Source organism: Mus caroli, unplaced genomic scaffold (genome assembly GCF_978045245.1).
Source record: "Mus caroli unplaced genomic scaffold, Mus_caroli_1 scaffold_2, whole genome shotgun sequence".
NCBI classification, from domain to species: Eukaryota; Metazoa; Chordata; class Mammalia; order Rodentia; family Muridae; genus Mus; species Mus caroli.
Window position 1 is genome coordinate 114380890 of NW_028227257.1, and position 18316 is coordinate 114399205.

The 18316-nt window shown below is 36.3% G+C and overlaps 1 protein-coding gene across 2 annotated transcripts in view; it reads left to right on the top strand.

Annotated features, from left to right (window-relative positions):
- Scn1a (sodium voltage-gated channel alpha subunit 1) overlaps positions 1-18316 on the top strand; it is a 141775-nt gene that overhangs the window by 115276 nt on the left and 8183 nt on the right. For both annotated transcript variants that reach the window (XM_085834813.1, XM_085834814.1), the window contains exons 21-25: positions 1543-1665; positions 9330-9611; positions 10705-10758; positions 12304-12441; positions 17213-17317. In XM_085834813.1, the coding sequence (XP_085690939.1) occupies positions 1543-1665; positions 9330-9611; positions 10705-10758; positions 12304-12441; positions 17213-17317 (702 nt within the window). The remainder of the gene's footprint in view (positions 1-1542; positions 1666-9329; positions 9612-10704; positions 10759-12303; positions 12442-17212; positions 17318-18316) is intronic.

An 18316-nucleotide genomic window follows, 5' to 3' on the forward strand; every position in this document is an offset into this window, starting at 1 on the left:
ACAGACAGACAGGAAGAAGGAAGGAAAGAAGGAAAGAAAGAGAAAGAAAGAAAGAAAGAAAGAAAGAAAGAAAGAAAGAAAGAAAGGAGAAAGAAAGAAAGAAAGAAAGAAAGAAAGAAAGAAAGAAAGAAAGAAAGAAAGAAAGAAAGAAAGAAAGAAGGAGAGAAAGAAAGAAAGAAAGAGAAGATAAAAGAAAGTAAAAAAGCTATAAAACACAAGCAAAAATAGACAAACAAAAAACAAACAAACAAAAAAAAACGAAAACAACCAACCACTAAACCATAACAATAACAAAATAAAAGCACACAAACAAAAAAAAAAAAAAACAAATCCGAGAACATCTGGGTAGACCAGCTACTTCTGATCTTGCAGACTGCCCTGAGTGTGGTTCATATACCCAGTGTCACTCTCTTGAGGAAAACTGACTTTTCTCTCCCAGCAGTATCAAATAGCATCTTGGTTAGGGGTAAAACATCCTGCTCACCTCTCCTCCCCCACGCTACAATTTAGTCCGGTTTAAATTTTCCACAAGTCTTGTCCGTGCTGTCACCATTGTGAGCTCATATGTCCCTCACCCTGTTGTGTCTGGAAGACACTAATTTCCTTGGAGTCATTCCCCACCTCTAGCTCTTAAACTTTTTTAAAAAAATTTTTATTAGTTTTTTTCTTTATTTACATTTCAAATGTTATCCCCTTTTTTTGTTTCCCCTCTGAAACCCCCTTATCCCCTTCTGACTCCCCATGCTCACCAACCCACCCACTCCAACTTCCTAGCCCTGGCATTTCCCTACACTGGGGCATAGAACCTTCATAGGAACAAGGGCCTCTCCTCCCATTGATGTCCCACAAGGTCATCCTCTGCTACATATGCAGCTGGAGCCATGAGTCCCACCATGTGTACTCTTTGGTTGATGGCTTAGTCCCTGGGATCTCTGGGGGTACTGGTTGGTTCATATTGTTGTTCCTCCTAGTGTGCTGCAAACCCCTTCAACTCCTTGGGTCCTTTCTCTAACTTCTCCATTAGGGACCCTGTGCTCAGTCCAATGGTTGGCTGAGAGCATCCACCTCTGTATTTGTCAGGCACTGGCAGAGCCTCTCAGGAGACAGCTATATCAGGCTCCTGTCAGCAAGCACTTGTTGACATCCCAGAGACTGCTCCACCTGGGGATCCATCTCATAAACAGCTACCAAACCCAGATATTATTGTGGATGCCAACAAGTGCTCTTAAACTCTTTAGCCTCCTCTTCCACATAGCTCTCTAAGGAGTGAGAGGAGGGGTTTCATGAAGATATCCTATTTAGTATTGAGCTTTCCAAGGACTCTCACTCAGCACTGTCTAGTTGTGGCTCCCTGTTAAGCATCACCTACTGCAAGAGGGTTAGGTGGGGCAGTGATCTATGGATAGGAGTCACTATTGCTGTGTTTATTCAGTAGAATAACAACAGAACAGCTATGAATAAAACTGTATCTGTTGTTTTAGTTGATAACTGCAAATTGGACGAAAGCAGTGTTATTGATTCGTTGTTATTTGTATTTTACAGGTTTCATTGGTCAGTTTAACAGCAAATGCCTTGGGTTACTCTGAACTCGGGGCCATCAAATCCCTAAGGACACTAAGAGCTCTGAGACCCCTAAGAGCCTTATCACGATTTGAAGGGATGAGGGTAAGAAAAAGGAAAACTCTGCAGCATTGTATATTGTCAAAGCTAGGCTGAGTTCAACTTAACTAACGAAAAACACATGCATGCAAAAGGAATGGCAACCCTTTGCAAACTTGCTACCTTACCCTTTTCTCTGTTGCATATTTACTTCTTGGTGATATGCAAGAGAAAATCGGCCTCTTTGAAAATGATTTAATATCATTTATCCGCTTTGCTAATTAAAATGACCTTATTTCATAATTGATCTTGGGAGTTTCCTTATAATTCCTAATACAAAGGGGGAGGGGCAGATACTCTCTTAAAGAACTAAGTTGAGTCATGTAGTAATTACCTAGAGATAATTTTGTTTCATATCGTTCTCCTCTATGACGGCCCATCGGTACTTAAGGAATCTTATGGAAAGTAATGTGAATCACAAATGTGTATGAATACAAAGGAAAAAAATGAAGAGTTGTTAAATGTTTTGTCTTTACAATGCCAAAATTCTCATTATTTGAATATATCCAAGGGCAGATATTAACCATTGACTGGAGTATAACTAATACTGCCTCAACCGTAGCTGAATTAATGACATTGAATAAGTAAGACAGTAATTTAATTGCTATAAATACCTACACATCTTATGACAATACAGCTGTTAAGGAAAAAGAATATGTACTTTTAATCATTGCCATACATGGCTCGTCAACCTTAACGTAAACCTCAGTTCTCAGTTACACAGAGTATTGCGTTGCTCTTTTGAGCAAAGCATTATTCCCCTCTCCATAATTCAACACACATCGGATTTTTGCATTTATTGGCTCATTGTTATGATGATTATTTCAAAGCATTATACAATCATTTATAGAAGATATGCCGTGTGAAAATTATTTTTTATGAAGATCCAAAATTTATGCTCTCTAAACCAATCAGATGAAATGTATAAGCCAAAGAGTGCTCATTGTCCTGCCACTTACACCTACAAACCAAGGCTCCAACAAACAGGCTCCTCTCTGCACCACATAGATGGCTTTCAGCCTGTGTCCCCTCATAAATAAAAACCTATTGTAAATTTTATTATACTATATTGTAAGAAACGTGCACAATTTTTAATTTCTCTAGCACATATGAAAACTTCTCTTCAGTAGATCCAAGTAAGCACAAAGGAGCTTTGATTCTCACACAAGAAATCAAAGAAATTTGTGTTAAAAATGTATCATAAATTGTCTCCCAATTATGCAAAACTTAAATGCTTTTCCAATTAAAAGAGCACTTTCATTTCAGAATAGCAATTTCAGTTGTCAAGGAAAACATTGTTTTCATATATTTTATATAAAAATATGTGAGCTAAATTTAAATTCACATTTTTCAACTTTTTATGGTTTTTTATGTTTCTTTTTCTTTTGCATTTTTTAACAATCCAGCCATTATCTCGCCTCCCTGTCCCCCTCCTATAGTTTCTCATCCCATTCCTTCTCCCCCTTGCCTCTGAGAGGATGCTCCCTCCCTCACTAGGCCTCCCCCTTCCCCAGGGCCTCAAGTTCCTCGAGGATTAGACACATCTTCCACTGAGGCCAGGCCAGGCAGTCCTCTGCTTCTGCCCAGCCTGTGTATGTTCCTGCATGGTAGCTCAGTCTTTGGAAGCTCCCTGGGGTCTGGGTTAGTTGGGACTGCTGGTCTTCCTATGGAGTTACCCTCCCCTTCAACTTCTTCAATCCTTCCCCTAATTCAACCACAGGTATCCAGACTTCAGTCAAATGGTTGAGTGTAAATATTGGCATCTGTCTCTGTCAGCTGCTGGTAGGGGCTCAGAGGACAGCCATGCTAGGCTCCTGCCTACAAGCAGCACACCACAACATCAGTAACAGTGTCAGGCCTTTAATGAATAATGCTACCTATGTAAGGTTGTTAGAATACACTTCAACTTTGATCTTTTAGAATATTATTAAATCCAGTCACTTATTTTTTATATGTAATATTTACTTTCCATAACAAATGAGTCTATTTTTTTGTGTGTGGAAATAACTTTATCAATTATTGTTAATAATGCCTTTGTCAATTATTGTTAATAATGCTTTTATCAATTATTGTTGATATGCTTCTCTTTTTAAAAACTGGAGTCATCAAAACAAAAATTCTGGGTAGATATTAAGAAGCTGACTCCTTGGTCAGCTTGGCACATAGTGAGACCACAAATACCTCAAGGCCACGGCAATTCCTCACCACCAGTTTGGCATTGTGAAGTCAAAACTAACCTTCTGTTGATTCTGGTTTTTGTATTTCTAGTATGAGAAATTTTCGACTTTGTAAGAGTATAACTGTGGATGGTGGCGAGGTTGGGCATGACGATGATTGTAAGCGGGAAATGAGCTAGAGTATCTTCAGAAACTCTCACTTTATCCTCCTTGGCAGCATAGAACCGCAATCGCTGTGTCCGAGTGTCAACCAGGCAGTCATTTTGTTTTGGGTTTTCCGTCACTCTTTCAAAGCATGTGCTTCTATGCAACACTACTGAACACAGCATGCTGCATAGTGCTTGAGAAGGAGTTAGAAAGTAACAAACGAGTTATCATCACGTTGCCCTTTGTGTTTTGCATGTCTTATGCACACTTTTGGCTGACGGCTTTTGAACATTTATTGTATTTCAAATTTCCAGTCCAAATTTTTTTTTTCAACTTGTGAAATTGAACAGAATGAACCGATGTCGTGAATACCTAGGGTCAAATAAAACTTGTATTTAAATTCGTAATTTTAATTTCCCAAGCTGGGAAAATCGTAAAAACCTTTTCCAAAGAACTCAGGTGTTAGTTGCTAGGGAAACAGACAGTGAGCATCATATACAAAAAGTAACACCAAATGTTCTGTCATATCAGCTTTCTAACTAATAATAAACTATATATTTCTATTTTATATAGGATAATCTTGCTCCAACTTGGATGGGGTGGAGCGGTGGTTCCTCCCCTCAGCCCTTTATTATGGGTACTGTATTACCCCTTTTGCTACCTTTAATCCTTGCACTGTGACTTATGTGTAGTGGGATTGAGGGAGGGAATGGGAAGGGTACAATTGCACCACAGTAGGGACAATACAGGATTTATTTCCAAATCCACTACTTTTAATGAGCTTAAACTTCTTTTGGGGGAAAAAAAGTTATCTCTGGCTTACCATCTGTGGATTATAACCCCAGAAGTATATATCTTTATTATGCTTCACTGAATATGATTTAGCTATTTATACTTCATTGTCCATTTATGGGAAAATTATTCAATTGGTGAGGGTGGGGGACCCTGGTGTAGGATGCTGATGAAAACGTTTTAATTTGTCAAGCTCATGGTAGTGACAGAGCATATAGTCCTTATTTTTTCAACACACTGCTCTGGTCCCTCAATGGGCCAGTCACATTCCATCAGTTGATTGTTGATGTGTGCGAGCAGTGGCTAAAGGTACAACAGGCCAGGTATCTCAGGGTTGCCAATGGTTATGATCATTCTCCTCTTTATTGCATAAAATGTGTTATTTGCAGAAAGTAGCAAGGCAAGATCCCTGTGAAACAAGGGAATAAAAAAAAAAAAGATGTGCTTTAAGTTATAAAACCAAAACATGTGAAAAGTCAACTTCATTGAAGTATAAAGAATAGAATATGCATGAAATACAAAGAAATCATGAGCACTAAGAAATTGGTGTATAAGCCAACTCCTTGTAAGCTACCCCAATTAACTTCCCAGAATCTTAGAAGGCATCACAGTGAACCCCAAAATAAAAAAACAAACTGACACTTCTGCTTCCTCTTAAAATGTAGGAGTCTTAGATAAGAAAGATAATTTTTATTGTTTGGAAGAAAAAAAATTTGCTTGGGTAATTGAGGCATTTATCTATCAAAAATATTTATCTTAATAAAATTTCACAACACTGATTTAGTTGTTGGCTTTTCTTAAACCTTTTTACATTTCATATTAAGAACTCATGATTTTTACTTTCCATTTTTTAAATTCTTATTCACATGTGTTTTTTTCTATTTCTTAGAAAAGCTATAGAATCCATGGTTTCCAGTGACTTAAAAAACTAATCTAAATGTCTTCACTTAGATGATACTTTCAAATGCACTGAAATTTCTAATATCAACTAGAATATTTGCCTGGTCCTAATTTTTCATTGATTTAATAAAAAGTATGAACCCTAAAGAAGAAATAGACTTGAAGAACTGGTTGTGCAACAATACAGAAATTCTGCTGGGAGATGTCTTTTTAAAACATTGTTAGAAGAGACAACCTCTACAATCCACCCATTAAGCATACTTCTCTCTTAGACATCTCCTTCTATGTACCTTATAACCTCAATGTGTTCTTTCCAATTGACTTAGACCAACACTTCCCGGTGCATCCCACATGGGAGCCAATTACTGACTCTCCCTAGAGACTGCAAAGAATTAATATTGTAGAACCAAGGGATGGTTGGGCTCTTGGGAGAGGCAATCCGTTTGTGATCTTTTACTCTGGATGTTAATGAAATCACAACTTTAAGTGGATTTTTCAGTGGCAAATCCTCTGATCCTATGTCAAATGTTCTCTAAGACAAACATCCTTGTAAAATAAATGTCTCACTGGGCCAAATCTATGGCAAATTTGTACGTTTTCCTGAACTGCATTCCTATATAATATTTGCCATCCCAAATTAATTCACTAATGGGCATTACTTTTAATTCAAAACCAGTCCCTTCTTCAAAGGAAATCTCTCCCATTTATTACATTATGCAAACTGCTTTCTTATGCAGTGGTTAAATCCTTAGCCAGGCAAGCATGAGGACTGGAATTTGGATCTCCAGAACCCTCAGAAATGTCAGATGGGCATAGTAGCTTACATGTAATTCCAAAACTAGAAAGATGAAACTGAATTTACAGAGCAAGCTGGCTAGCCAGACTAGCCCTGTCCTCAAGCTCTGAATTCAGTTGGTGCAATAAATAAGAAAAAATTTCCCCCCACCCCTACATCTCTTTCCTCTACATCTAAACATGTATTTCCCATACAGCTCTATGCTTCCACATATATGCTCACATATGTGCATGTACACTTGCACACATATGTACACTTGACATATACACATTGAAACATCATAATCTAACAATTGGAATATAAGAAAATATTTAACTTTCACACAGAGCAGTCAGAGAAAACCATAAGAGGTTGAAAGTCTTGAAAAAAAACTTGCAGGATAAACAGAAAAGCATATGAGATGCCAATTGTGGTCTACTTTCTGAACCTAACTTGTTTTACCTTCATTAGTCTAATTTTCCAAATGAACCCTAAGCACCAAATTGTCCTTATTGCTCTTTCCAGTACTAAATTATAATTCCTCAATTCGAAGGCAAAAACTCTCATCTTTGTTAAGGATGTGTAGAGTTAGACTCAATAAACGACATGTATATTTGAGCTAAAGCCTGGAGAAGGGAGATTATTTCAAGGGCAAGTACTTGGCAGGGAGTTTCAAAGAAAGAAGGGTCTCAATTCTCAGACTAACACCTGAGCATGGAGTGACTTTCACAGAGGAGGGTGAAGTGTATGTAACCACTTAAGGGAGCTGAAAAGGGAACTAGATCAGGCTTGTGAGAAGCCTTCAGCAGCCAAGTCTAACACCTGAGCATAATCCCCAGAACTGACCCCACATGGTGGAAAGGAGAGGAATCATTCCTGCAAATTTTCCTGTGACCTCCACCCAAGTGCTATAGAAAATGCACGCATGCCCACATGCACACACAAATAAACATAGTTGCCAACTGTTTTGAGGAAAATAACCTCACAAACTGTCCAGTGATGTAAATGCCAAATAAAGAGAAATGTTTTCTAATGGCTAGAGAACCATTAAGAAATTTTTAAAAATGGGACGTGGGGTAGATAAATTTAGTATCCATACTGAAAGAAGGCAGGCAAATAAAATCTGATAAGAATGTAATTCTTTAGTAACTGAGGACAGAGCGAAGATGGAGAACAGGGCCAATGGCCAAGGTGGAAAGGTTTGAAGGAAGCAGCATGAGACCTACAGACTTGTACCAAAATGTTCAATGTCATGAGTGTTAAAAGTGAAAAGCTTGCATGTTGTATGGATTTCATATCCTCGGCAGACATAGCACCTCACTGTGAGTGGGAGATGAAGTATTCAGAAATGAGAAACAACTACTCAATTTCAGTGTTCATATCTCAAATCCAATAAACAAATTTAGGGGTACAATTTTAAAAAATACATAAATATGTTTTTAAATCTCTTCTTAATAATTTAAAAATAAATTGATGATAACTTTTAAAAAGTAATATATACAGGAAAGCCTGTGTGCTAATTTTTTAGGGAGGCCATAAAGGGAGATAGTTGTTCATTAATTTCTACACATCAACCTATCTTCGGTTTCTGCCTTGATAGCATACTCTGAATTATCTTCTTCATGTTCATCCCTCATCTTTATTGTTACTGGTTTCATTTCCCTTGGCCACATAGACCACTATTTTGTATTCCCCAATGGATATTGTTCCTTACAGAGTTCAGCCAGGGCTCAGAAGTACAAAGAATTGGCTCTTATACTTCTGTCAGGCAAAAACTTCTAAAATTATACTATAATCAAAATCAAAGAGATGATATTCATAATTAAACTAACAAAAGTGGCAGGTGTCTCCCCACCCCCCCCACCCCCATGAGTAGAATTAATCTGACGTCCATGTTCAAGTCTGAAACACACTTGCCAATTAAGAGCACATTAGGGCCAGCCTTTATCTCTCTCTTAGTTACTAATGTGCAGTTCAATGGTGAGCTATAGAGAAGGAAGCCAAGACTACCATATGTCAAATATAAAAAAAAAATCCCATTTTAAATTTGTAGTCCTGAATTAAGGACAAGAGGGAGGGAAATATCTTTGTCATTAGAAAATGGAGAAAATAATTTAGCACAGGACTTTACTCAATCACATCAGAGTTGATAAGTACGTATGACATCCCTCTTTTTCCTGTTTTCCTGAGAAAATGATCTCTCTAGTGTTTCATTTAAGATAAGTTTATTGAATTAAACTCAGTAAATGAAACAACTGACATGACTGGAGCTTGAAATAAACGATGTGATGATCTACTGAAATACATGACGCTAAATTGTCTTGCTTATTATGCAAAAACTACTATTAGTTATAGCAATGCATGGATAATTAAGGCCAAAAATATATTAGGTGTTAAAAAATAGTTCTATATTTATACATCTGAATTTTAATGTATATTTAAAGTATATTGGTCCAATTAATTCATGCCCAAATATTTTAGTTCTATTCTTTGAGATACTGTTTTGTTTGGGATTTTTTATGAGCTAATCTCTTGCCTAGGAGTTCCTACTTCTCTCTCCTCCTTTTATTTTTCTAATAAACTACACATGTGTCTTCATCCAGGAGCTAACTCCTCCCATTTTGCTTTTCCTTTAGCACCTTTTTTTAATATTAGATTTCTTTCTTTTCTCCATCTCTTTGCATATTGCCTATATTTCTTTTCCTAAGCATAATGTTTAAGAAAGAATGAGTTTTATGTTAAGATTATTTTTGCTTTGCTCTTACACAGATAGCATAAGTAGTCTTGATAGAAAATAAATCAATGATTCCTAGGGGGATGTCTTTTTGCTTTTAATCAATAAGGATTCTGACTTCTCTTTCTCTCCATTTGTGTATTAGGTGGTTGTGAATGCCCTGTTAGGAGCAATTCCATCCATCATGAATGTGCTTCTGGTTTGCCTTATATTCTGGCTAATTTTCAGCATCATGGGCGTAAATTTGTTTGCTGGCAAATTCTACCACTGTGTTAACACCACAACTGGTGACATATTTGAGATCAGCGAAGTCAATAATCATTCTGATTGCCTAAAACTAATAGAAAGAAATGAGACCGCCCGGTGGAAAAATGTGAAAGTAAACTTTGATAATGTAGGATTTGGGTATCTTTCTTTGCTTCAAGTTGTAAGTGAACACTATTTTCTCTGAAAATTTTTATTGCTCAGAATAATAACAAAGTGATTGTTGCAGCTGTTATTTTGTTAGGAAGAAACTTTATAATATGTTTTCAGCATTATCTGTTAGTACAAATTTGTGAATCCAGATAAGTTGCTCAGAACTCTTAAATATGTTCTGCTACTAAGTAAAAATTTCACACTTGACTATATCGCCCACCTCTCTGTTGATTAGTAAGTTCAGAGAAATAGGTCAGATCACTTTTTTGTTCCTGTAGGAAGTGTGTGATAGACAGGTTCTATAATTGGTCTAAGCCACTGACACATCACCCATCTCTCTCTTTGATGTGAAAAGAATTTCCATTTTCTGACTAAGATACATTAGTCTCTGGTCACACTCCCACATCATCCAAGAGTCAATGATTTAAATACAAAGATAAATCACAAAAATGTGAGAGGCTTCCTCATTGACTATGGATATACATTTCAGGTCCTGTTGCCTCAAACTTGTGTTCTAAGACACATGACAAATGCCTGCAAGAGATTAGAGGAGGAATCCCTCATCAATGTGCAAATGACAAGTGTCAGTCCTATTTTGTTACACTTTTATTATGTTGTTAATTATATTTACACAATCTTTTCGGGGGTTATCCCACAGAAAATGAATATAGTGTTATTTCTGAAAAATTCTTAAAAGGATAGCTTCAGTTTTTTCTTTATGCCCATATGATCCATACACTGTAAGCATAAAGAAAAACCTTAAATACTGTCAACTTGATCACCTAGAAGAAGAGATTCCAACAGAATATCACAAATCTAATTTGTTCTTGCTGTAGACACTGCCAAGTCCACTTACATTTCTAGGACTTTCTTCCAAATTGCAATAGAATGTTAAGCTTGAGAATTACTTTAGAGCTGGTTGGAAAATAGGAAGATATATCAGATCGCCATTTTGTTGGCTTTCTATCTTTTTTTCAAAATCCAAGGAAAGTTTGTTTTGAAATTAGTTTAAAATATTTCTTTAAACATGTACAGTAAGGATATTAGTAAGCATCAGTTTTGAAATTTAACCCAAATTAAGACATGCATGTCCTTTCCAACAGGCCACATTTAAGGGCTGGATGGATATCATGTATGCTGCAGTTGATTCCAGAAATGTAAGTATTTTTTATATCCAGTGTCTTCTGGAAATATTGATTTGGTGCTTAAATTAGCTTATGAATTAGCCAAACAAACTAACTCTGTTTTAATTAATTAAAAAATAGGAAGACAGTATATTGAGTTTGTACTTAACACAGCAGTGCCTATCAGAGATATTGTATTGAGTTCAGAAAAAAAATGGAAGTCAAAAAATGAAAGAAAAAACTCAACTCTTTCATTTAATAAGCAACAGATATTCTCCAAAGTGTTTCTAGTTGTTGTATAAAACACATAGAAGAATATATGACTGTCTTCAGTAGCTGAACTGTGTAGGCAGGCTCCATGCTTTGAAGCCTGGAAGGCTAAAGATGCCAGGCTAAACATCTTATCATAGTCTTTTCCAAATCCATCCTTTATAAGAACAGCACCCATGCATTCACTGGAGCCTGTACCAACACTGTTATCACTTCTACTTTATTGATTCCATACTTTTCCTAGCTTTCAGATGTACTCTAAAATCACAGGCTTCCTCTAAGATTGAGCTCCAAAACTGTAAAATCTGTGTTTTCTTCTTTCCTGTTACTTGGTTGTTTTTTGTTTTTGTTTTGTTTTGTTTTTCTTGTTCTTGTTTTGGTTTTCTTCGGTAACCCAGACCTCTAGCTTACTATGGAGACAATGATAAATTTGAAATCCTCCTATTCCCCTACAAACTTCTTGATCATCTCTGGAATTGCATCATCTCACCTTGTTGCATAGAGTTTGCCTTAGATGTTCAGTGAACTTTAGCTGTTGTCTTTAAAAATAGAAGACTCCAGTAGTTACCTATGTATACTAAATATTGACTCCATTGTTGTGCAGTGAGTGACAGCCCTGTGTCTATTTTTATAACTTCAAGTCTGAGAGTCAGTTGTCAATGGAAGATTTTATAAAATAGATCATTGAACGTGTCTATTCAATCCAAAAATTTTAATGACTGTGTTACTGGTTGGGCAAGATGCCAGCATCCAAATGAATACTTCAGTTCCTTCATTTGCTATATAAGTTCATACACAAGTGAATCTTGATTATAAAAGTGTTCTCTCTATATTTATAAGAGCTAATTTTTTCATTAACTTTTTTCTTTGGTTGTTTTAAAGACAGGATGTTGCATTGTGGCCCAGGCTAGAGTCGTACTCAACAAGTCTCCAGCTTCAGCTTCCCAAATTCTGGAGTTGCACAGACATAAGACACCACACTAGTATTTTCAAATTACTGAAAATCAATTAACTTAAAACTTACCAAATCTAAAGTCTATTATCCAAATAACAGAATGTCAGTTATACTATGTAAAATTATGCAATTAGTGTTAGAATTGCATCACTTTTTACACAAAAACTTTTTGCTGCCTAGTTTCAGGGATGGTTTTTGGTTTTTTTTGTTTCTTTGAGGCTGTTGATATGGGAATAAAATACACTAAATTATTTCTAAGAATATATATAGTCTTCTACTCTTGTGTAAAAGCACCAACTTGCTCCCAGTATTCAAACCTGCTTTATCAGTTAACAAATTCCCTCCGTTGGCAGGTTGAACTACAGCCTAAGTATGAGGAAAGTCTATATATGTATTTGTACTTCGTCATCTTCATCATCTTCGGGTCCTTCTTCACCCTGAACCTGTTTATTGGTGTCATTATCGACAATTTCAACCAGCAAAAGAAGAAGATAAGTATTTTTAAAATTTTTTCCTAACACAAGGAAACAAAGTAATTAACATTCTATTTGAATTAGAATTCAAGATGAGCTCTTGAATTCAGAAACCAAATAGCTCATGACCTTTTCCCTATGTTTTACCCTGAATAACTCCTCACTCGCCTTTATAAGGTATTTGCAGCTAAAAGATCACTAGAGGCTGGAAAAGCATGTGGAAAGGTGAAGAAAAAGGGTTGGATTTGATTAGAGAACACTGACATATGTCTGTACTAAAATATCACACTAAATCCCATGACTATACATAGTCAGTAAATATCCGTCATTTAAAATACGGTTCAGTGTATACACTTCTTTTGTACTCCTTTCCACCTGTACTTCTTTCTTCTGGTTATTTAATTAATAGCAACCATTTCCAGTTCTAATTTGAGGAATTTTTGTTTTATCTATTATCATTCATAAGGCATGTTGGATCATTTCAATTATATATGTGCACTAAAGGAAGCATTCAAATATTATCACTCAGTAGTAACAATGGTCCACATTTCATCTTTGTCTGCTCAAACTCTTTCCATGAACATTCTCCTTTTCAGAACTACTTCTCATCTGTTTTTCTTTTGAGATGGTCTCACTTTTCAATCTAGGCTGACCTGACCTCACTATAGGGCCCTATGTGGCCTAAAACAAGTAGCAGCCCTACATCCATCTCAAATAAATTGGGACTATAGGCAGAGATCAGGTTGTCTGACTCTGTGTACTTGTGTGGCTGTGTGTTGTTCTCTCTCTGTGTGTGTGTGTGTGTGTGTGTATGGCTGTGTGTTTTGTGTGTGTGTTGTTGTTGCATTGTATTGTGTTGTATGTGTATTCGTGGTGGTGTGTGCAAGTGTCTGTGAGAATGAATGTGTACATGCATGTAAAAGCCAGTGATAAACATTAGTTACCTTTCTCAATCACTACGTACCATAATTTTTAAGACAGGAGTTCTCATTGAATCTCCTCTTCAATTCAGATTGATGGCTGGCCAGTGAGATTAATGGATTCATCTTATCTCTGCATCCCTATCACCATTTGGTTTTTGTTTTAATAACATATTGCCATGCCCACTTTAACATGGGGGTTGGGATCTGAGCTTATTCTCACACCAATGTGTAATAAATTTATCACTTGAGCCATCTCTGACATACTTTTTAAAATTACAGTTATTTATTCATGCCACACTGGGTGTGTGGTAGTCAGTAGACAACTTACAGGATATGGTCTCCCTCCTTCCACCCTATGAGTCCCAGGGATTGAATCCAGGTGATTTGGATTGTGAGCAAATGCCTATATGCACTAAGCCATGGCCCCAGCCCTGAAATGTCTCCCAATGTACAATTTTAAATACTTTTATCACAGATTTCTCAGTTTGTTAAAAGTGTTCATGTTTATTTATCATAACTTGGCCAATTTCAATCTAATTTTTAGTGACTTAAGTAATTTTTTCCTGCAAAATATTTGAGTGTTTAAATATTTTCTTACAATAAATTCCAGAGTGAAGTATATTGCCTCCTTGGAGTAATGTAACCAGTCAACTGAATAAGCCATGTGAGCATGACCTTGCTCCACCTCTCTCACAGATACCAGACATTCCCTTTAGTTGTTAATATTTGACATCTCTTAAAGGGAAACAAAATTTAACTTTATTTTTTGTGCATTTGTGGCAAATAGTTTTGAATGGGTCCAAGTGCTTCCCAGCCAATTATGTTTCTTTATGTCCCATGATTTCATACTATTTGTTTGATGCATTCATTGTTTATTTATTATGATTAACATAAGGAGTATTGGATTTTTCAAACGTTTTCTCAGCATCTAATGTGATGATTATGTGATTTTTTCTTTCAGTTTGTTTGTATAGTGGATTGCATTGATAGATTTTCTTTCATATATAGAACCATCCCTGTATCCCTGTGATGAAAGGCCTACTTGGTTGTAGTGAATTATGTGTTTGACGTGTTCTTCAATTTGGTTTGTGAATATTTTTATTATGAGTATTTTTGCATGGATGTTCATAAGTGTAATTTGTCTGAAGTATTTTTCCTTTGTTGAGTCTCCCTGTGATTTAGGTATCAGGGTTACTGTGGTCTCATAGAATTAATTAGGTAGTGTTTCTTCTGTTTCTATTTTTGGAAGAATTTGAGGAGTATTAGTATTACATTGATGGATTTCTACATATTGAACCATCCCTGCATCACTGGTATGAAGCCTATATGATCATGGTGATGATGTTTTTGATGTGTTCTTGAATTGGGTCTGGGAGAATTTTATTGAGTATTTTTGTATCAATTTTCATTGACAAAATGGCTCTGTAGTTTTCTTTCTTTGTTGAGTCTTTGTGTGATTCAAGTATCAGAGTGACTGTGGCCACATAGAGTGAACTAAGTAGTATTTCCTCTGTTTCTATATTGTGGAATAGCTTGAGGAGCATTGGTATTCTGGTAGAATTCTGCACTAAAACCATCTGACCCTGTACTTTTTTTTGGTTGGGAGAATTTTAATGCCTGCTTCTATTTCCTTAGGGCTTATAGGAATGTGTAGATGGTTATTCTTATCCTGATTTAACTTTGGCACCTGGTATCTGTCTCTATTTCTTCCTGACCAAGTTAGTGATCATTGAGTATAGAGTTGTTCAGTTTCCATAAGTTTATGGGCTTTCTGTTATTTCTGGGGGGGGGTTGTTGTTTTTTTTTTAAAGTCTAACCTTAATCCCCGGTGACAATTTTGGTTGAAAGTCTATTTTAGATATTAGAATAGCTACTCCAGCTGGTTTCTTGGGTTCATTTGCTTGGAAAACTTTTCTTGAGGCCTTTACTCTGAGGTAGTGTCTTTTTTTGTTGTTGCTGAGGTGTGTTTCTTGTATGCCACAAAATGATGGAAATTGTTTACATGTCTGTTAGCCTGTCTTTTTATTGGTGAATTGAGTCTACTGATACTCACATTTATCAATGACCAATGATTGTTAGTTCCTGTTATTTTGATGTTAGTGGTGGTTCTGTGTGTGTGTGATTCTCTTCTTTTGGTTTTACTGTGAAATGATTAATTTCTTGGGTGAAGTTACTCTTCTTGTATTGTAGTTTTTCTTCTAGTATCCATTATAGGATGGATTACTAGAAAGATTCTCTTTAAATTTGATTTTGTCATAGACTATCTTCGTTTCTTCATCTATGATGGCTGAAAGTTTTACTGGGTATAATAATCTGGGCTGCTATCTGTAGTCTCTTAGTGTCTACAAGATCTTCTGACTTTTAGAGGCTCTGTTGGGAAGTCAGGTATAATTCTATTAGGTAGTCTTTTATATGTTACTTGGCCCTTTTCCCTTGCAGTTTTTAATATTCTTTCTTTTCTGTATATTTAGTGTTTTATTATGTAGAAGGAAAATTTTCTTGTCTGGTCCAATCTATTTGATGTTCTGTAAGCTTCTATAGTGATCCCTTTCTTTAGGTTAGGAGAATTTTCTTCTATAGTTTTGTTCTTTTATTCTGTATATTTAGTGTTTTATTATGTGGAAGGAAAATTTTCTTGTCTGGTCCAATCTAGTTGATGTTCTGTAAGTTTCTATAGTGATCCCTTTCTTTAGGTTAGGAGAATTTTCTTCTATAGTTTTGTTTAAGATATTTTCTAGTCCTTTGAACTGGGAATCTTCACTTTCTTTTATTCCTATTATTCTTAAGTTTGGTCTTTTCATTGTATCACAACTTCATGGATGTTTTGAGTTGGGAACTTTTTTCATTTGGCATTTTCTTTTATCAATGTATTAATTTTTTCTATTGTATTTCCTCTGTCTGAGATTCTTTCTTCCATCTCTTGTATTTTGTTGGTGATTCTTATGTGTGTATTTCCTGTTCTCTTTCATAAGTTTTATATCTCCAGGGTTGCTTCCATTTGTGTTTTCTTTAATGCTTCTAATTCTATTTTTAAATCTGAGTCCATTTTATTCATTTCTTTCACCCGTTTGATTGTATTTTTCTGTGTTTCTTGAGGGGATTTATTTGTTTCCTCATTAAAGATTTCTGCCTGTTTGGTTGTGTTTTCCTGTATTCTGCATATGCTTTATTTATATCATCTTTAACAGCCTCTATTGTCTTCATAAGATGGGATTTAAGGTCAAGTATTGCTCTTCAGGCGTGTTAGGATATTCAGGGCTTGCTGTAGTAAGAGAGCTCAGTTCTGAAGGTGCCATACTGCACTGGCTTCTAGCTTTTATTCTATTGTTCTTGAGCTTGCCTTTCACCGTCTATTTTTTTCTCCAGTGTTGGCTGGCCTATAAGTCCCTGGGAGTAGTAACTCTCAGAGACTTGTTGTCCCAGATAGCTAAAGCCCTCCCCAGAGGCAAGCAGAGATGTGGGCTAAGGTGTAGGGTATAGATCCCCAATTGCAGGTGGAGGTGTGGACTGGAACATGGAGCTAGTTGTCCTGGTGGGAGCAGAACTCCCATGCGGCAGGACGGGTTATGGAGGAGAGCGCAGGGTGCTGGTCCCTGACTGCAGGTGGAAGTGTGGGCCAGAAGGAAGATGGAGCTTTGATTTTTACCATGCCTGAGCTTTTTTCCTTCAATATAATAATAATAATGCCAATTTTAGTTATCTTAAAACTTAAATATTATAGTCAATACAGTGTACTTTTAATTTTCAAATTCAAAACAAGTCACAGGAATAACCATGTTAATTTCTTGAAATCTCTTGTTATAATATTGAAAAGTTATGAGGGAATGAATATAATTTTAACCAGCTTTGATTTTTCTTTTCTATACTTTGGAGGTCAAGACATCTTTATGACAGAAGAACAGAAGAAATACTATAATGCAATGAAGAAATTAGGATCAAAAAAGCCACAAAAGCCTATCCCTCGACCTGGAGTAAGAAATATCAAATGAAAATAATATAAAGCAACAACCTGAAATGAGTTTTGTTTCTCAGGGGAAATCAACTACCATTCCCAGCACAAAAGAAAAGAGAAAAAAAAGAAAGAAAAAAGAAAAAAAAACTTTTGAGTATCTCTAATCCATGTTTTGATAGATTTTTTTAAAGACCAAAAAGAATAAGAATATATAGAAAATGCAAAATTGTCTCCAAATGACCTAAAACTACACACTTAGAATCCAAACTACATAGACGAATGTGGTCCTCACAATAGTTGTGTCTTTACGTCTTTACAGTAGCTGCAGTGCAATGTCAAGCAATACAGAAGCATTGGGTGGGGCTAATATTCATTTACTTTCCGAGATAAAGAGGTAGAAAAGATGCTCAGTGGCATATCATCTCCATTTGTAGTTGTTGTTTAATAAGTAGAAATATGTACCATTTTAGAGGAGGTGAGCATCCCAGTAATGAATATATTTTTGTATGGCTCTAAAATCAGCATTTACTTATGTCAGGGTTATTACAATTTGTGATAATAAATAACCATTCTCATATTTCCAAGATACATCTACAAACTATAAAGGAGAAAGAGCCCTGATCATGGTTATCTTTATGACAGTGATTTTTTTTCGATAACTTATTTCTTTTATTCACATTATATCCTAATCACAGCCTCCCTCCCTCCTCTCTTCCGAGTCGCACCCTCACAACAAATCCTTCTTCCTATTGTCCCCTCCCCTTCTCCTCAAAGAAGGGGAGCCCCCTTTTATACCACCCCACCATGGGACATCTAGTCCCAACAGGACTAGACACATCCTCTCCCACCAAGGACTAACCTGGCAGTCTAGGTAGGAAGAGGGGGCTCCAATGACAGGAAGCAGAGACTGAGACAGCTTGTTAGGGGACATGAAGACAAGCTGCACACTTGCTACAAATGTTTAGGGTACCTAGATCCAGCTCCAGCACACTCCTTGGATGGTGGCCCAGGCTCTGTG